Below are 17501 nucleotides of genomic sequence, written 5' to 3' on the forward strand. Positions count from 1 at the left end.
ACACCAGCCCACCCACAATGCAAGTCACGTCATCTCAGTCAAAGCACATTTAAGCAGCATCAGCAGTGGGGACCGGCTCAGGGATCTTAGTCACCTGCATACCAGCCCGAATAATGCGCTGGCCAGACTCATCACGCACGTACTCGCTGTTCTCCTTGTGGGAACGCTTCCAGATCTCAACCTCACAACCACCGCGGATGACACCAACACGCATGGTAGAGAGCAGATTGTGGGCACCGTTGGAATGGTAGTAGATACCACCGTTGAACATGGCAGTGGCATCCTTGCCAATACCGGAGCCAATCATGGCCTTACCACCGGGGTGGTCCTTGATGAAATCGGTCACGTCGTGAACAACACCAGCGACGGCGATCAAACCGCGGCCGTTCTTGGCCTGCTCGACATATTCGTCCCACTCCATCACGGGCAGCTGCTCCAGAGGAATACCCCAGTCCAGCTTGGCGCGCTTCTGATCAATCTTCTTCTGCAGCTGCTGCACACGACCCTTCTCGATCTCATTGGCACGGAACTGCTTCAAGTCGTAGGCAAGACCCATCTGCTTCCAGGTCCAGATGGTCCACTTGGTGGGGTCATACTGGTGCCACTCGATAGCGTTGCGGTAGTCCGAAGGGAACTCGTGGTGGAAGTTGTGGTATCCCTCACCGAGAGTAACCAGGGCGGTAATGACGTGATCACGGGGTGAGTTGCGGTCGTCGAAGGGCTGGTCACCGAGCCAGTGAGCCAGGGAGTTGACGCAGAAAGTAGCCTGCTGGACGAAGAAGATACGCAGGATACCAGCGTAGACGAAACCGCCGAACCAATCACCCCAGCCGAGGCCAGCAACGAGCATGGGAACGATGAGACCCATGCCGAAGACGACCTTAAGGTAGTGACGGTGCTGCCAGATAACGACGGGGTCCTCGTTGAGATCGGTGATGTCGGTACGGCCGATACGCTTAGGGTTCTGCTTCATAACCATCCAACCAAGGTGGGAGTACCAGAAGCCCTTGCGAACGGAGTAAGGATCCTTTTCGGTGTCGGTGTAACGGTGGTGAGCACGGTGACCGCGAGCCCACCAACGGATAGAGCCCTCAACTGCACCACCGCCAACGAGAGCGAGCCAGATGCGGAGAGGAAGAGTGGCCGAGTACGAGCAGTGAGCCCAGAGACGATGATATCCTGGGACAGGTTAGATCTAAATCGCCCCCAAAGAAGACGTCGAATACTGAAAACTTACCTGCGGTGATACCTAGACCGGTGAAGAAGTAGTAAATGACGGCCCAGATGGCAGTCTTAAGCTGCAACGGCACCCAAAGAGACTGAACACAGCCATACATGGGGATACCGAGAATGAGGAAGACGTTGAGCCAGTTGACATGCTTGTACCAATTGGCACGAGTCATCTGGGTGTCGGCAATGTGCACCTTCTTGGTGTCTGCCGGCCGGGGGCGGGAAGCCTCAGCCTTGGTCGACATGATGATAGTGATGTGAAGGTGACCAAAGAGTTTGAAAGGAAAAAGACTGGAATGAGGGCGCGGGCAAGAGCTTTTTTTATATGGGAAGGGCCCACTTAAGACCAACGTTGGGGGGCGTCGAAGGGTTTGATCGCCAACGAATATGGGGGGAGCTCAGCACCCAAGCGAATGAAACGAAAAGGCCACTGAATCACAAGATCCCGAGGTAGAGAAACCGAGAGAAAAGAAGAAGATCAATTCTCTTATTTCAGTTTACCCTGATTGTGAGTGGCGAGATCAATGTTTTCCCGAACAATGTTGGGTCCCGCCCCAACGCTTTGTTGCCTGAGGCATGGAACCATTACCCCATGCGGAAGCTCCGGGAAGATTAGGAAATTTCCTGCTTTAGTAACTCTCTGATTTGCTGACCCAGAGTGGGATGGCATGGTGTTGTTGGACCTCTATATTAAAGCTCCTTGACTAATATCCATGGAATCATACGTTCAACAGGGTGCAACCATGTTGCCTCTGTACTAGTTCGTAGACCCGCGAACTGCATTGTAGGGAAAATAAGGTGCAGGGCCTGGGCCTAGACACGTGATCCCCAACATAGGCACCAGGGGGATCTCCATTGTCTATACGCGAGAGTAAGGGTCGATCCCTGTGTTCAAGAGCAAGACATATGATTCTCTATCCAATTGACTTGAAGTGACTGGTTTTTCACTGGGATCTGCACTGGAATTCACTGCCCTCCTTGAAATCCAAGGTTATTCAACCCCTGCGCCACCAACGCCTTACGGTGGCAAACCCGATGAAGACTGCTCCGCACAACTGTAGGCCGGTGGACTCACGTGACAGCACGTGAACAATGTTTTAAGCTTTTGGCCCACAGTCCCAACTAGTCCCACTTCGGTCATTGACAAGAAGTATAGAAACTCAAAAGCATGAATTGACACAGGATTACTTGTTTCTATACTTGCATCTCAATTTCCAAAGAAGGCCGAAGAGTGTTGACGAGTTTCCTTTACGTCATTCTCTTATTGGCCGACCGCCAAGGAGCCACTAGGTGCCGAGGATAACAGCTGCACAGGGCTGGTGCAAACCCTATTTAGGTCTATGACATCTACAAGGTTTAGGTCTCGAGGTTCTCGCGATTTTGATCAACCATATTCTACAGGCCAAGGCACTCGCAGATAAGCTTGAAAGGGCCTAGATTCCTTATCAGGCCGTCCATAGCCCAGCTTGAGTCACTTGGGCCCAAAGTTTTAGTGAGACTGACATGCTGATAAGGGACATCAATATGAATGAGCTGAGGCTGAGCGGGCTGGTGTCCACCCTCCATTTCCCACACGCCCAAACCTGTAGACCAGATATTCTGGCCTCTTTGTGCCTTACTCGTCTGTATAATTGGGGAGGTACCTAACTTAGGGAAGTTGGAGCAGCAGCGAAGCCCCATCTTCAAACAGAAGTCTCCGGGTAATATTTTAGAAGCCTCTGATAACGAACCATTCGGACGGCAAGGGTTTCTTCCGTTTCTTCCAGGATGACGAGTCGTAGCCTAGGTGCAGAGGCTCCCAGAGACCTTCGCGGGCTGAATCAAGACTACATCACCTTCAATTTTGAGTTCTTGGCACGTTCGCCGTAGGCAGGATCCATTTTCCTCTCCTGTGTTTAATAGGGTTTTTGTGCGGAGATACCAATCAGCGGACTACCTGATTAGACCAAGCCGGTCGCATGAACTCACCCGGTGACCATGTGCAAATGAGTGTCCCTGGTTGGGGCATGTTATCTAATGAAATGCTCTTCTAGTTCTTGGGAATATCAGTGCACCCATTGCTCAATGGTAGTGATTCTAACTGAGCTTCTTACCTTGCCTCGTAGGCATCAACATACACCAAGCCTAGATTTCCACCTCATATATATATAAGTCGTGGCTGGCTGAGACTTGGCCATGCAACGCTAACTTCAAGCGGTAAAGCCAATGTATTTCCCACATATGACGACGGAGCGGGCCGTACCAGAATGTTGATCTGGGTTCTAGCGTATATGCACAAGTTCACTCAACGTGGAGATGGCGTGATCATGTGGCGTAGTTTCATTCAGTAGATACCGAAAAGGCTCGCGCATATTCCTGGGAATCTTTGAAGTACATTAGACAGGAAGTGGGCCTTCCGCTGAATGACAGCAAAGATAACACTACCGACAGATAAGAGAATTACACCCGACTCTGGCCCTATTTGGCGAGAATAGTCCCAACTTGCTTCGAGGCACTGACAGCGCTTAACGACAGCGCTTACGACGAAATGGTGAAGTATATTGAGGGTGTCGAGTTTAAACCTATTTTCCGCCCCAGACGCGTTATCCATTCTCTAGGAAAATATATCCGTACTAGTTTTGGAGCTGCTGCTTGCCGCCGCTTTCCGGTTCTTATCGAGTCAGTATTCATTTCTTCAATCCATAATTACCGCACTTATCTCTTTAGATGCATGGTCAAGTTTAGGCTCCTAGAATTATCGATAGTGTAGCCCTGCAATCGCTGTGGGAAGAGTCTTCCAGCATGAGCTGGGTATTCAATGGCCTTTCCTGGTTAGAAAGAGATGCCCAGAGAGCCTGATACAACATAGTTCCATACACTGTTCAGTCACATAGGCGGAAGGAGCTGTTTTAAATGATATCACTTGTTATATTGGAGTGATCGACACTGGCCACCAAGCCTTGACAATTGGGGATCGTAACAGAAACACTGAAAGGGCTTGAGGCTGCGGCTAAGTACTTGCAAAAGACGAACGGTTAAGACGCAGAGCTGAGTAGTCACGTTGCGTCTTTTAATATTGTTGTCAACACTTTATCACTGGTGCATGGTAGAGTGTTCAGAAAAGGATGATTCTGTGAATGTTGTTCTTCAGTCTGGAGCTAATAGTAGCCCCACTCTAGAAGAGAGACTGGATGAGACTATCCGTATTTGGTTATTAAATGAGCCACTAATCAACGCACTTGGTTCCTCGCCGTCATGTTCTCCATAATTATTTGCAAGGCAAGTTATACGCTAGTCTTAATACAGAAGCCCTGTTGGCCCCTCGCATGTGACACGTGGCTTGGCTTCGTGACTTATACCCGTCATGATATCGAAAGAGATGTAGTAATAATTCACAACAAAACACATTGTTATCCCGGAAGATGCATTTAGACTGCAGAAACAACCCAACCCAGAAAACGAGATCTTGAAAGGTCGAAGGTAGACCAACGGGAGTTTCTCGGACCCATATGAACGCCTCGTGGCTCCGCCCTCGGGCCTTCTTGCTCAAGGCAACGGTGAGGATGGAAATTTTGTCAATGAATAATGCAAATGTGCAATAATTACAGGGCACTTTCTATGAATAGGGCTAGCTAAATTAGCTTTGAGAAACCTGATGAGTGTCCAGACGTCAACGGAACACTGGAAGGCCATTTGTTCCCCAGGTAATTACTACTGGCACCATGGCTAAGTAATTGCGCCAGTTTAGCAATGCTTTATGTTATTCAGTGAAGAAAAAGTTTATGTAGTTCCTATATTGATTGTTGTTAGTAAGCGTCGGGTGTTAATGCGCCGAGAATCGCAGTCCAAGCTTGAAGATTCGATTTCCCTATTCGAATTGTCACTCTTTGAGCTTCCACGCGGGCCTAGTCATAATTAGGCCTAGCGGAAAAGTTAAAGAGGTAAAAACCCCACAACTTGGTGGCTTAAAGGCCACGCACAGTCGCCACCTTGTCTATGGCTACATAATTCCCTGACTCATAATTTGAGGTAGACACAAGCATCAAATGTTTGTTTGAAGTCGTGGGTTTTGATCTGTGGGTGAACCTTGTAATTGTAAGCAATAAAGTGAATATAGAGAGTGTTTTGTAAGTGCTCCCGTGGCAATACCCCAGGTAAGCTGACTACAAAAGTACGAAGGCACACTGTGAATAGCTTCATGTTCAAACCATCAGGAATCAGCCACAGTTCTTCCATTACCACAGCCATCGGAGTTGATCGAAAATGGACTAGATTACCGGACTGAGGTTCCCCATAGACGCGATATAAATCAAAATGTGTAACAAAGAGGCCTTTTGCATAACTTGTCTCTAACTTTTCCTAAAATCTCTTCAACCCTATTCTTTAACTAGACACTTCGGACTTTCCGAGTTTGTCTCTTTAATCTCGCTTCGAGGCAGCAAAGCAAGGCTAGAAACCTTGAATGCATCAATCGCAGAAGATTAGATATCTTTGTGCTTTGACTTCTCATCCCTGGTCAACTCATATACCACAACTCTGACACCCTAGGTCATATTGATAAGGCATCGGCGCCTTCCATGATCCACGGGGGGCTCCGTCAGATGGTTTGGAGAGCAGAGATAAACCCCAGATATCACGATAACCGACTGTCGAATAATTCTCGGGGGACCCGTGTTTACACGTGCCCGATGGCTCCCGGGCCTATCACAGGGTGGCGAAAGGCCATAGAACGACGGTCAGACCCACTCGACACGCACGGAATGGAGTGACAGCCATGTAGAAAGGCAACGAGGACGAACCGTAAATCCAATAGCGGCTAAAGACATATTCGGTTCCTTATCTCGAGACTTCGGGATCCAGTCTGGGCAACTGGAAGTTGATTGGTTGAAGTGGGAGGCGAACAAGCCCCACCCAGATAAGAGTGCAAGGTGGGCTCTGGTAGCCGAACGGAGTTTAGTGGACCAGGCACCGTTACAGTAGATTTACTCGATCCTCTTGCCTAATGATAGAGAATTAAATCTTATCTGCCTTTCCCCACACAGACCGCTAACGATATTGGGACCGGGGTTAGATATTTTTTTTTGGTGATTGCGTGAATCATGAATCTCGACATGGAATCCTATATAGTGTGGGACATCCCCAGGTTGATGTGGACTCCAGTAAACACATCCACTTCCCCATCATGGACGGCCCCGATCAGATTGGTCCGGATCTCTCGCCCAAGCGCACCTACAGCGACAAACTACGAGGCTTCGTGAGAGCTTTTACTACTCGGTATGCTCATCGCCAATTCTACTTCAGATCATCCAATTGACAATTATTTTAGCGATGGTCTCATCGGCGACTACGACTATGCCCACCTATTTACACCAAAGCTACCCTTCACGAAACAAGCTCGGAAATCCGCTCCGTTTTTCGGTCTGAATGATCGCGTTCCCGTCGTTCTCGCTTTGATTCTCGGATTACAACATGCGCTCGCTATGTTGGCTGGTGGTGAGTACCATCGCAAGACAATGGGTTAAAATATCCGCTGATCGAAAATAGTCATTTCGCCACCAATCATGCTCGGTGGTACCTCCGGTGTCAACTTTGGCACAGAGGATTATCAGTACCTCGTCTCAACATCTTTAATTGTATCAGGTCTTCTCAGCGCCATCCAGATGACCCGATTCCATATCTATGGCACAAAATACTACATTGGAACTGGATTGTTATCCGTTGTCGGTATGTGATCCCTTAAATATACCCCAGCGATACAGGAACTCCACATACTAACTGTAGCCTCCAGGTACATCCTTCGCCACAATTACTGTCGCTGAAGGCGCCTTCACCCAAATGTACGAAACAGGCTACTGTCCTACCTCCGCGAGCGGAACCAAACTTCCCTGCCACAAGGGCTACGGCGCCCTCCTCGGAACATCCTGTCTATGTGCCCTTCTCGAAATTGGTCTCTCGTTCATGAGCAGTCGCCTCCTGGCTCGCATCTTCCCCCCACTCGTCACCGGCCCAACTGTCCTCCTGATCGGTGCCTCCCTGATTCAATCCGCTATGGAGGACTGGGGTGGTGGTTCCGGCTGTGGACCCTCCCCTCGCAGCATGTGTCCCAGTGCCGATGCCCCGCACGCATTACTGTGGGGTAGTCCACAGTTTATTGGTCTAGGATTCTTAGTCTTCGTAACCATCATTCTATGCGAACGGTTCGGACCTCCAATCCTGAAGTCCTGTGCCGTCATCGTTGGTCTGCTGGTTGGTTCAATCGTCGCTGCTGCATGCAACTACTTTGAGTCCTCGGGTATCGCTGAGGCGCCCGTCATTTCATTCGCCTGGGTCCATACCTTCCCGCTATCGGTGTACCCACCGCTCATCCTGCCGCTGCTGGCTTTGTACGTCGTTATCATGATGGAGTCGATCGGTGATATTACCGCCACCTGCGATGTATCCCGGTTGCAAGTCGAGGGCCCGATGTTTGATTCCCGGATCCAGGGTGGTGTTCTCGGAAACGGAATTACCTGTGTTCTCGCTGGATTGATGACCATTTCCCCGATGTCCGTCTTCGCCCAGAACAACGGTGTCATCGCCCTTACCAAGTGCGCGAACCGCACCGCCGGTTTCTGCTGTTGCTTCTTCCTGGTTGTCATGGGTCTGTTCGCCAAGTTCGCCGCTGCTCTCGTGTCCATCCCCAGCCCCGTCCTCGGTGGTATGACGACTTTCCTGTTCAGCAGTGTCGCTATCTCGGGTATCCGCATTATTTCCCAGATTGACTTTACCCGTCGCAACCGTTTTATCCTGACTGCTAGCTTTGCGCTCGGAATGGGTATCACGCTTGTTCCTTCGTGGTGGAGTTACTTCTTTACCTATTCGGGTGATAACCATGCTTTGGAGGGTCTGCTGAATGCCGTTGACTTGGTGATGACCAATGGATTCGCCGTCACTGCTATTTTGGGTGTTATTCTCAACCTGATCCTTCCTGATGAGCCGGATGAGGTTCCTGTTTTGGAGTCGGAGGATGAGGTTGTTGAGCAGGCTGAACCTACCGTGACAACTTCTGGCAAGTTGGAGTCTACTGCATAAATTGGGATTTTAATTGTTTAGCGTTTTGTATTTGTATATAGCCTTTCATGACCCTACCTAGCTAGTAGGTAGTACTTAGCACTTTGCATTGATGGAATCAACTGGAATTGACATTCTCAAATCCCTTCAATCTTCGAATATTAGTGCAAAAACATATTACATTGCCATATAGTTTAACGCGCGTGGCAGCAATTGGTCCAATCGCCTGACTACACCGGGATAATGTCGTAGTGTATTGGCGAAACTGTGAAGCTATGATACAGGATGCGACATACGGAAGAAAGCTTTTACGAAATCAAGTTGACAGCGGCGTAGACCCAAGAAGAAACCGCAGATAATTGCACGCACACATCACGGCGCGCCGCACGCGACTTGATCTGGACCCACTTGACCCACACAACTCGACTACACCTCTCGATCTTCGTGACAAGCGTGGATTCAAATTGATGGTCGATCTCAATATGTTATAGTCTTTAATCTCAGTTGATTGGGCCCATTCATAATGAGCGGTACTGTCGACCTGTTCGGTGCCGACGGCCAGGATACGCGTACGTTGACTCACAAGGTGCAGGAAACCATACTGATCCTTTGATAGAGCCTGTCATCTCAATATCGGCCTCGCAGTCTCTTAATGCATCTGAATTTTCCCGGGAGCCTATTCCCACGGGACTGGCGCGTCTTGATCAGGCGCTGGATAGCGCGTCGGTAGACCCGGGCCGACCTGGCGGGATTCTGCGTGGACAAGTGACGGAGGTATTTGGGCCACCAGGCGTGGGAAAAACTGCATTAGCGTGAGGATCAACCCAATATATCAATAGCACATGGGATATTAACTCCACATAGAATGAATATCGCATCAAATGCACTTCGTGAAGGCGGAAAAGTCGTCTGGATTGGTACGCGATACGCCTTCCAACCATGTACACCCTGGATCCAGTCTAACAATATCAGACACGAGCTCCCCAATCCCACTCCCCAGACTTGAAGCACTGACACAAATTCCCTTAACAAACCTAATCTACCTCCGCACCCCAACTCTCCCCCATCTCCTGTCCCTCCTAATCCATCCACCCAAAGATTTCCCACCCCAAGAAACCTCTCTTTTGATAGTCGACTCTGTCTCCTCATTACTCCCCTCTTACTTTCCCAACGCAGCAGAGCTGAAAGAACGTCAATCCCAAGGCAAAATTACCGACAAGGCACAGCTACAGTGGCTTCTTAATCGGAAGTGGAATGTTTCATCCGATTTAGCGGTCCACCTGGCCAGGTTAGCGAGTCGGGGTATTGCCGTGCTAGCTATTAATCAGGCACATACGAAAATCAAAGGTCAACTGCGTGCAACGTTACAGCCTATTCTTGCGGGCGGGGGATGGGAACAGAATGTTATGACGCGTATTGCTATGTATCGGGATTTACCCGATAAGCGGTTTATGGAGATCACTAAGAGAGGTGGAAAGATATTCCCTGTTAGGATCGGGGAGTTGATTATTCCATTTCGGATTGAGGAGGTGAGTATATTCGTTACCATGACTTTTGCTTCGTCATCTAATAGGTTTAGGACGGTCTTCGTGAATGGATTGATGTGGCCGAGCGGAGGTTTTTGGGCTTGCACCCACCATTACCATTACAGCAGACTCAGCCTACGCCATGTCGGAAGCGGAAAGCATCTAATGAGATTGCTGACAGCCAGGATGAGGACTCGGAAAACGAATTTGACTGGAATGATGAGACATTAGTCGGTGCTAAGAGCGCCGAAGAATGATTCGGGATACTTCAGATTCTCGTTACTCAATACATGGCCATGAAACCGGTCTCCGTGACTGCCTCGATTCGACAAAATCCCTCGTCTCAACCACATCCCCGTCCGGCGAAGCAATAACATCCTTCGGTTCAGGCTCAGATTCCGGCTCCGGATCGGTCTGCTCTGAACTACTCGAAGACTCGGGCAAACGGGGAAATGAACAAAGAGGCAGTGTGTCAGCGACAGCAACCGAGATAGGATGCCTCGATCCCTGGATTATGTCGACCAACCGACCCAGCACGGCGAACTCCAACTTCAGCTTGATGGAGTATATAAACCCCTTCAACACGATCTGGACGGCATATTGATTCGCATATTCCAAACTCAACAATAATAAGTCCATTGCCATGATAGTACAATTTATCCCGATAACATGGTACATGATCGTCCGCGAGTTGGAACGACTGGTCGCATCCGCACCAAGACGGAGTAGTTTGACAGTATGGATGACGTAGAGCGTAGATATAAGACTCTCCTGGATAGTGAATCCGGTCAACTGGACCTTCTCCATAACATTGTATCCCCATACCCAGGCCAGGCTACCCGTATGGATGACATTAGCTCCATAGGTCAGGATGGTAGTGGGGACTTCCAAGAGGAAGAAGTTAAGCACAATCATTCGTAAGACCCAGGTCAAGGTCTTCTCATCCCGGAGAACGAGGTGGAGTCGCGAATATAATACCACTGATTGGCCGGTCACCATCGTCCACCACCCAACTGTGAGGACAGTAACGGATAGCACAGAGTCGGCTCGTGTGAAAAATTTCATCATAAATCCAATCGTGTATGGTATCACGCCAAGACAGCCTGATGTCAATAACGACCAGAAATATAGACCGCGCCAACGGCGGAAGGTTGCTGTCACTAGGACGACTAGCTCGGCGATGTTGTAGCATGATAATGCGATGAAGGTCACGAGAACCATTTGTAGGACATTTCCTTCTGCTGCAAGGGCTCCCGATATTCCATCTAGTAGATCCTGGGGGAGTGACGGCATAGCTGTGGGCATTTTGTATAGTGGCGATTCATTCGGGGAGGAATAATGCAGAGCGATTAGACTCTGTAGAGCCTTTCACCCGGTCTGGTATACCCACATTCTCAGACTGGGAATAGTATAAGGGGAGTCGTAGAGAAGATAGAGGGGAATCGAAAGAAAGAAAGAAGAAAAAGACAGACGGGTGGTACAAGCAGATACAAATGCAACAAATCGCAGAACAGTAGATTCTAGACCTGCAGACCCAGGGGCAGATACAATCAAATACTTTTCCAATAGTGTAGTTAGTGGCTCAAAACAAGAGAGTTAGCGAGTCAGAATCTAGTCTAGCCAAACCCGGGGTAACGGGAGATCCAGGACATTGTTCATAGCGCCAAATCTGAAACTAAGAACTAGCGGGCAGGATTGTAACTTTGTCGGGTCTTTCCCGGATTCCTCCTTTCAGTCAATGACAGGAAGGGCACAGACCTTTGTACCCGGGACGTTCATGCGGTATACGTAGCACTTCACGCGACGGAAATTGCCGAGGTTCAGCCCCTGGAAAACTTACGTGAGTACCTAATGTTCTTCCAAAAGGGAAGTGGAATGGGGCCGTGGAGATACGGAATATGGCATTTTACTGTCGACTGACTTTCAAATGTCAAGCGGCGTCTACCCGGTCCGTGCTGCAACGGTAGTTGTCCTCGCGATTCTATTTATGAATTGCTCAAACAAATGAAATGTCATTCGATTTCTATCGTGTCTCTCATAGGTTGGTCAGGTAGTCCTCGATCTGCTCCTTCGTCAATGTCCTGAACCGAGGGCCTTGGGCTCCCTCCACACCCTCGAAGCCCAGCAGGTGGTCTGCTGGCGGGCCAACAATACCTATTTCTTGTTAGTCCTGAAGTAAAAATCAGCCGAACTAGCTCAAACTCACCGATTTCTATTGTGTCTCCGTTCATCTCGCCCTCAATGGTCTCCTTGAGTGTCAACAGCGCAATGTGGATGGCATCCTCCAGCTCCAAGCCCTCAGTGTATCGCTTCTCAAGGAAAGTCTTGGCACTTGTCGCATGCTTGCCGATGGCCGTCGCCTTCCATGGGTAGTAGCTTCCACTGGGGTCCACCTGGTACAGGCTGGGACCCCCCTTAAGGATCCCACCGGTCTTGGTGGTGGGCTTCTCCTCAGTTGCAGCTTCTTCGGACTGGGGCTCAACGCCCTCATCCCAGCCAGCAATCAACAGACTGACACCGTATGGCCGAACACCTCCAGACTGCGTGGCCTCCTGCACCACCCGGGCGACGTCCTGCACCAGAATCCGGGTCGGCGGGTACTCGTTATAGATGCGCTTGTAGCCAGTGTGTGACACTTTGCGGGCCTTGTCCACGAGCACACGGTAATCGGGGCCCATGCCGGCGTAAACCATACCGATGTCGGGGGTGACGAGGGAGATCTTCGAGAGAGAGGGGGGATCGATAAGTGGGGATGAGGACTTCTTCTCAGTTGCAAGAACGATGCCATTGGTGGCTGGATAATTATTAGCTTTGTAAGTTTTGATTGAGATGGGAGCCTTACCTTTGATGCCGAGGGCTGTAACACCCTGGTTAACAGCATTTAAAGCATATTCTGTCCAAAATTAGTCACTGCTAAGATATTCCCTCTTATCCTCTTGATTCGGTCTTACCAATCTGCACCAGCTTTCCGCTGTTGAGGATGGGTTAGCTTATGGACCAATGCTGGGGGTTGGGACCATCGACTTACCTGGGGGAGAAAGTGGTCAGGGAGAAGGAATAACGGTCAGCCATGATAATGTGTAGAATACAAACACCAAACCACAGAGATCGAAAAGATGAGAAGAAGGAGGTTGGATAAGTAGGCAGACGGAGGGTGACGTTTGACGCGGTTGCTTAGGTAGCTGTGACTGAGCTGCTCCAAGGCGGTGAGTCCAATCGGGTTAGTTCCTCAGGTCTTTCCCACAGTTTCTTTATCTGTCTTCTTCCGCTTTTCCTTCAAACCTCTCTTGTCTTTGCCGCGATTTAGTTCTGGGAGATGATCCTCAATACACTCGATGGACTCCCCAAGCAATGAGTCGGACTCACCGGGGCTAGGGACTTCTGAGCAGAGCTATCCCCCACGAGTCTGTCGCATCTGCTTGGAAACAGTATGGCCCACAGTTCAGCCCTCGGAATTTCTCCAAAAACCTCGCTTGGTTTATGAGTCCAGCGATCCGGAATCAGGTCGATTGCTGCGCCCCTGCAAATGCAAAGGATCTTCGCGATATGTACACGAAGGCTGCCTGCAGTCCTGGCGACATGCGAACCCTGGGTATGGCACACGGAATTACTGGGAGTGCCCGACCTGCGGTTTTCAATATCGCCTGGAGCGTTTGACGTGGGCTCGCTGGATCAGTAGCACTGCTACCCAGATGACCCTTACGCTGGCAATTCTTCTATTGACTATTTTCTTACTTGGATTTGTTGCTGACCCCGTCATTGAGCTCTACGTCGGCCCCTTGGGTGATGAATACCTGGAGCTGGACGAAGAGGCCTCTTGGCTTGAACACTTTATTAAAGGATTTGCTGCCTTGGGACTGACGTCGTTCCTCAGGGCCTTGTTCACCCTCTCGCCGCCATTCTGGATCCGTGGCTCAGGTGTTGTGAGCAATGGTCGGTCTACTGGACGCAACCGCGCTGCCAACTTGAACTGGCTAGTGATTGTGGCGGGAGTTGCCACCTTCCTTTGGGTATGCTGAGCATTGCTGAGACGCTACCTCATCTACTAATCATATTTTTGCAGACCGTCTATAAGGGTGTCCGGTCTTGGAGCAAACGAACCCTACAATGGGCCGGTGAAAAGGTCATGGACGTCCCCTTACCAGACGACGAGGATGAGGATGAAATGGTACCCGATGAACCCTCTACTCACCCAAAAACCGAGTAATCATATCAAAATCGCACTACTTAAGTTGCCGTCCTCCTTTCCGATGAGACGTTGATTAGTCAATGTGCGAAGAACCAGTTTGCCTTCATCAACTCTTGATGGAATCACCTGAGAGATAGCTCCGGTAACTACTGGAACGTCTTGTTCCGCTGTTACTGGTCTGTTTCACTATTCAGGCTTTCATCTAGGGGAAGGCAAGACCACATCTCAATTAACTCAGAAGGCATTCTTTTTGTCAGGGTCACTCATGTGACTCTGACACTATTCACGATGCATTCGGGGATTGAGAAGTGGAATATATCTACAGTAATAATAAGTATAATAGGAAATATTTTCGGAATTCACATCTTCTTTACCTTACCGTTTTTGCCATTTTCTCACTTCATTTCTTCCTAAACCACAACCACTATTTACTTTTAGCCTTCTACTTCCAATGTCACTGCACACAGCATGACTGATCCATCTGCTATGTCATTGCTGACTTCAGTCCGCTCCCAACTCGTCGTCGACTGGGACGCTGACGCTTCTCCACCGTCCACGCTGAAGCCCGAAGACCAGGAGCAAACTGAGTCGAGACATGAACACATCTACTCCGAGCCATTCCCAGATTACGATGACGAGTCGTCCGTATCCGATGCAGAAACCGAAAAGGCTTACAAAGTCGCCTTCACTGCAGTCATGCATGACAAGATCCGCACCCAGACCGTGGACCCTCACATCTTGGTGCTCAGACAAGTGGTAGACAAGAAACATAAAACACTGGAAGCCATGAAGGAAGCCCTCTCTCATCCGCAGCTTCGCCAGAGGACTCGCCTGCGATTCATTGCACTAACCAACATGATCATCCGTCTGGAAAACACCCTTTTTTCCGATGAGGAACAGTTCCTGGACTCAGAGGCTACGGGCAATGCCCAGTCAATCGCGACTTTGGTTCTCGCTTTTGCCTCATGGGTAGACGGGATGATGCAAGAGCTTGTCGAGACGACTGGCTTCGTTGCGGGCACCTTGGGATTGTTGGCCGTCGAGGATGTCGCAGTGGTGACTCGATACCGACGGATGGCGCTTTTAGTCGCTACGTTAGTGCCATATTTCGAGGCCTTTATTGAAGCATGACTAACGCAGGCAGGCAGCCATCTCAGAAAACCACGACACCTTGAGCAGACCCTTCTTTCCAAGTACCTCGATCTTTACGACGAGTGGATCCACAACACGTTTCTCCATCTCCGCAACACCCAAATCACCCAGGAGAAGAATCTTGATATCGGCCGTCTGCATTTGACCCGAACACTCCATGCTATCTGGGATGTTCTGTCCCGTGCGATTGAAAGCTACGCTATCTACCGGGATGCTCTGCACAGTATCAAGAGCCGATTCTTTGCGCCGGTCATGGTGGAGCTCGCGGGTGGTTCTCAAGTGGCACGATGTTTCGAGGAAGATAAATTGTGAGGGGAAGGAGAGATATGGAATACCCAAGCTCGAGCTGAAGTTTCGATGTGAGCATGATATGATGACCAGATACCCATTTTTATTCTGCGGATTCCAAATAACTAAGCATATTTGCAACAAACACCCCCATAACCAAAAACATTGTTATAATAAACGTAAGTCATGATGATGCAGATCAGGCATTGCTATCCTTATAGTCACCCAGCTTGAATAGCTTCTTAGCATTCTCCCTTCCAATCTTCAACCGATCTGGCTCCGACAACTCAGCCTTGTCAAACCAGTCGCAAGCATCCTCAAAGGTCTCAAACGGATAATCAATCGAGAACAAAATTCGATCAGCCCCAACCTCAGCCATACAGAAATGCAGTGTAGGGGTGGAGAAATGTCCAGAGGTAGTGATCCACAGATTTTGTGCAAAGTACTCCCGAATAGTCTTCTTACACGTCTCCTGCAATCCGAGCAACTTCTTGCGATCCTCAAACCAGTGGTTAATTCTCCACATATCGAATGGGATGTGTTCACCGAGATGTCCAAGGATAACCTGCAGCTTGGGGTGGCGGTCGAATACTCCGTTCGTGACCATACCCAGCGCGTGGAGACTCACGCCTTGCGCGAAGGATAGAGGAGGTCCAACGAGCCACTTCCTATCTGCCCAGAGCTTCTCGTAGATTGTGCCGGTAGGGTTGCGGGGGTGGAGGTAAAGCGGCACGTCGAGCTCGGTACATGTTTGCCAGAAGATATCCCATTTCTCATTATCGTAGAAGATCATGTCATCGCCATCCGGTCCTGCGCGCTGGGTATCATTGACGAGGGCACCGAGGAAACCGTATTTTGTTACACAGCGGCGGAGCTCTGCAGCTGCTTCTTGGGGGTCGTGCATGGAGAGGGTTCTAAATGCAGCGTTAATACGACGTGCCATGGCCACGATATATGGGACTTACGCAAAAGCAGCAAATCGGTCTGGGTGCGCTTGCACCTTCTCGGCGATGTAGTCGTTGATCTCAACAGCGAGTGCCTGTGCATCCTTGGCATCCCAGATATCCTGTACACCTGGCGCGGTGTATGAGAGAATCTGAAGACCGACGCCGTGCTTCTCCGCGAAATTCAACCGAATGGAATCCACGTCGTTGATTTCGGCAGTATGCTTATCAACATCAGTGGCGAACATGCCAGCCCACCATCTTGTCTTCTCCTTGAAACGGGGAAGCGCGAAAGCTTCTTCTAGGGCAATCTTTCCCAGCATTTTTGTGATGTGGTAGTATGGGTGGTCAAAGTATATGAAAAGAAGGAAAGTGAGGGGTTCAGTTGAGTGATTTGTCCGTGTCACTTTATATTGGGCTCAGCGTTACTTTCCCCGCACCTTCGGAAGGTAGTCTCAAGCCTCTGCTCCATGACACTGAGCATTTCAGCTGTTACGATCGGAAGTGATTGAATCGGCTCCTTATCCGACGGTCGGCGATCCGCTGGCGGTTGCTTTACATGGATTTGCGGGGCGGATCGCCCGCTTCCCCACGCCGAGCCGACCTTTATCCGACGGGCGCTTCATAAGCTTTATGCAGCGGTGCAGTGATTTTTCGAATAAGGTCTGCTCATAAGACCAGATTGATTCGAACTCAAGTGGTTGTGTGAACATGTAATTCTATGTTGTTAAATATATATGGTTGACGGCCTACTCTGTCGAGGCAAATAATATACTTTCGCATCGCACACGTCATCACCGGGAAAATTATCATCCAACTTCATCATACCTTGGTGGGTGACGCGGAAGAGCTGAAGCAATAATGGCATCTCAAAATCACTCCAAGGCTGGAGGTATATTCCAGCAGTATCCTTAAATCTCGGTCCGCCACTTAGCCATTCTAATGAGTGATCCATGGATGCACTTGAAAGATTATATACTTCCAAGATTGTGAGCATAAGTGGTTTGTGTATATGTAAATTGACAAGCAGTATCCGTCACGATCAGATTATGAATTCAATGATACTTTCACAGAGAAACGAACAATTGATACTCTGTCACAGGGCTGGGCACCCACTACTGGATATCTTACCTAGGTGTGACC

The 17501-nt window shown here is 49.5% G+C and overlaps 8 protein-coding genes across 8 annotated transcripts; 4 read left to right on the top strand and 4 right to left on the bottom strand.

Moving 5' to 3' along the window:
- Positions 1 to 49: 49 nt before the first annotated feature.
- Positions 50 to 1475, bottom strand: N7503_008061 (stearoyl-CoA 9-desaturase sdeA; the record flags this gene model as incomplete). The annotated part of the gene is made up of 2 exons (XM_057067608.1): positions 50 to 1179; positions 1238 to 1475. The coding sequence occupies 2 exons, from the start codon at positions 1473 to 1475 to the stop codon at positions 50 to 52; spliced, it is 1368 nt and encodes a 455-aa protein (XP_056918463.1).
- A 4809-nt stretch (positions 1476 to 6284) lies between these two features.
- On the top strand, positions 6285 to 8280 carry N7503_008062 (nucleobase:cation symporter-2 family protein; the record flags this gene model as incomplete). Its single annotated transcript, XM_057067609.1, has 4 exons — positions 6285 to 6483; positions 6536 to 6702; positions 6754 to 6933; positions 6998 to 8280. The coding sequence occupies exons 1-4, from the start codon at positions 6392 to 6394 to the stop codon at positions 8278 to 8280; spliced, it is 1722 nt and encodes a 573-aa protein (XP_056918464.1). The 5' UTR covers positions 6285 to 6391.
- A 502-nt stretch (positions 8281 to 8782) lies between these two features.
- N7503_008063 (uncharacterized protein) lies at positions 8783 to 10042 on the top strand (the record flags this gene model as incomplete). The annotated part of the gene is made up of 5 exons (XM_057067610.1): positions 8783 to 8828; positions 8876 to 9071; positions 9124 to 9176; positions 9232 to 9788; positions 9839 to 10042. The coding sequence occupies 5 exons, from the start codon at positions 8783 to 8785 to the stop codon at positions 10040 to 10042; spliced, it is 1056 nt and encodes a 351-aa protein (XP_056918465.1).
- Positions 10043 to 10064: 22 nt separating this feature from the next.
- Positions 10065 to 11090, bottom strand: N7503_008064 (uncharacterized protein; the record flags this gene model as incomplete). Its single annotated transcript, XM_057067611.1, has 1 exon — positions 10065 to 11090. The coding sequence occupies one exon, from the start codon at positions 11088 to 11090 to the stop codon at positions 10065 to 10067; it is 1026 nt and encodes a 341-aa protein (XP_056918466.1).
- A 730-nt stretch (positions 11091 to 11820) lies between these two features.
- On the bottom strand, positions 11821 to 12857 carry pre8 (proteasome core particle subunit alpha 2; the record flags this gene model as incomplete). The annotated part of the gene is made up of 5 exons (XM_057067612.1): positions 11821 to 11939; positions 11992 to 12579; positions 12628 to 12678; positions 12737 to 12756; positions 12814 to 12857. 5 exons carry the CDS (start codon positions 12855 to 12857, stop codon positions 11821 to 11823), a joined length of 822 nt encoding a protein of 273 aa, XP_056918467.1.
- Positions 12858 to 13062: 205 nt separating this feature from the next.
- Positions 13063 to 14318, top strand: N7503_008066 (E3 ubiquitin-protein ligase MARCH). The gene is made up of 2 exons (XM_057067613.1): positions 13063 to 13795; positions 13849 to 14318. The coding sequence occupies exons 1-2, from the start codon at positions 13121 to 13123 to the stop codon at positions 13990 to 13992; spliced, it is 819 nt and encodes a 272-aa protein (XP_056918468.1). The 5' UTR covers positions 13063 to 13120; the 3' UTR covers positions 13993 to 14318.
- A 124-nt stretch (positions 14319 to 14442) lies between these two features.
- On the top strand, positions 14443 to 15438 carry N7503_008067 (uncharacterized protein; the record flags this gene model as incomplete). Its single annotated transcript, XM_057067614.1, has 2 exons — positions 14443 to 15068; positions 15123 to 15438. The coding sequence occupies 2 exons, from the start codon at positions 14443 to 14445 to the stop codon at positions 15436 to 15438; spliced, it is 942 nt and encodes a 313-aa protein (XP_056918469.1).
- Positions 15439 to 15613: 175 nt separating this feature from the next.
- On the bottom strand, positions 15614 to 16681 carry N7503_008068 (amidohydrolase family protein; the record flags this gene model as incomplete). Its single annotated transcript, XM_057067615.1, has 2 exons — positions 15614 to 16328; positions 16380 to 16681. 2 exons carry the CDS (start codon positions 16679 to 16681, stop codon positions 15614 to 15616), a joined length of 1017 nt encoding a protein of 338 aa, XP_056918470.1.
- Positions 16682 to 17501: the final 820 nt, after the last annotated feature.

This window comes from Penicillium pulvis, assembly GCF_028828015.1.
Source record: "Penicillium pulvis strain IBT 33274 chromosome Unknown contig_7_segment1_segment0, whole genome shotgun sequence".
NCBI lineage: Eukaryota > Fungi > Ascomycota > Eurotiomycetes > Eurotiales > Aspergillaceae > Penicillium > Penicillium pulvis.

What these genes read in the sequence shown, in the direction of transcription:
- N7503_008066 (XM_057067613.1), top strand. Translation starts at nt 13,121, where the DNA reads ATGGACTCCCCAAGCAATGAGTCGGACTCACCGGGGCTAGGGACTTCT. An exon ending in GAGTTGCCACCTTCCTTTGG is followed by an intron (nt 13,796 to 13,848) that starts GTATGCTGAGCA and finishes ATATTTTTGCAG; the next exon opens with ACCGTCTATAAGGGTGTCCG.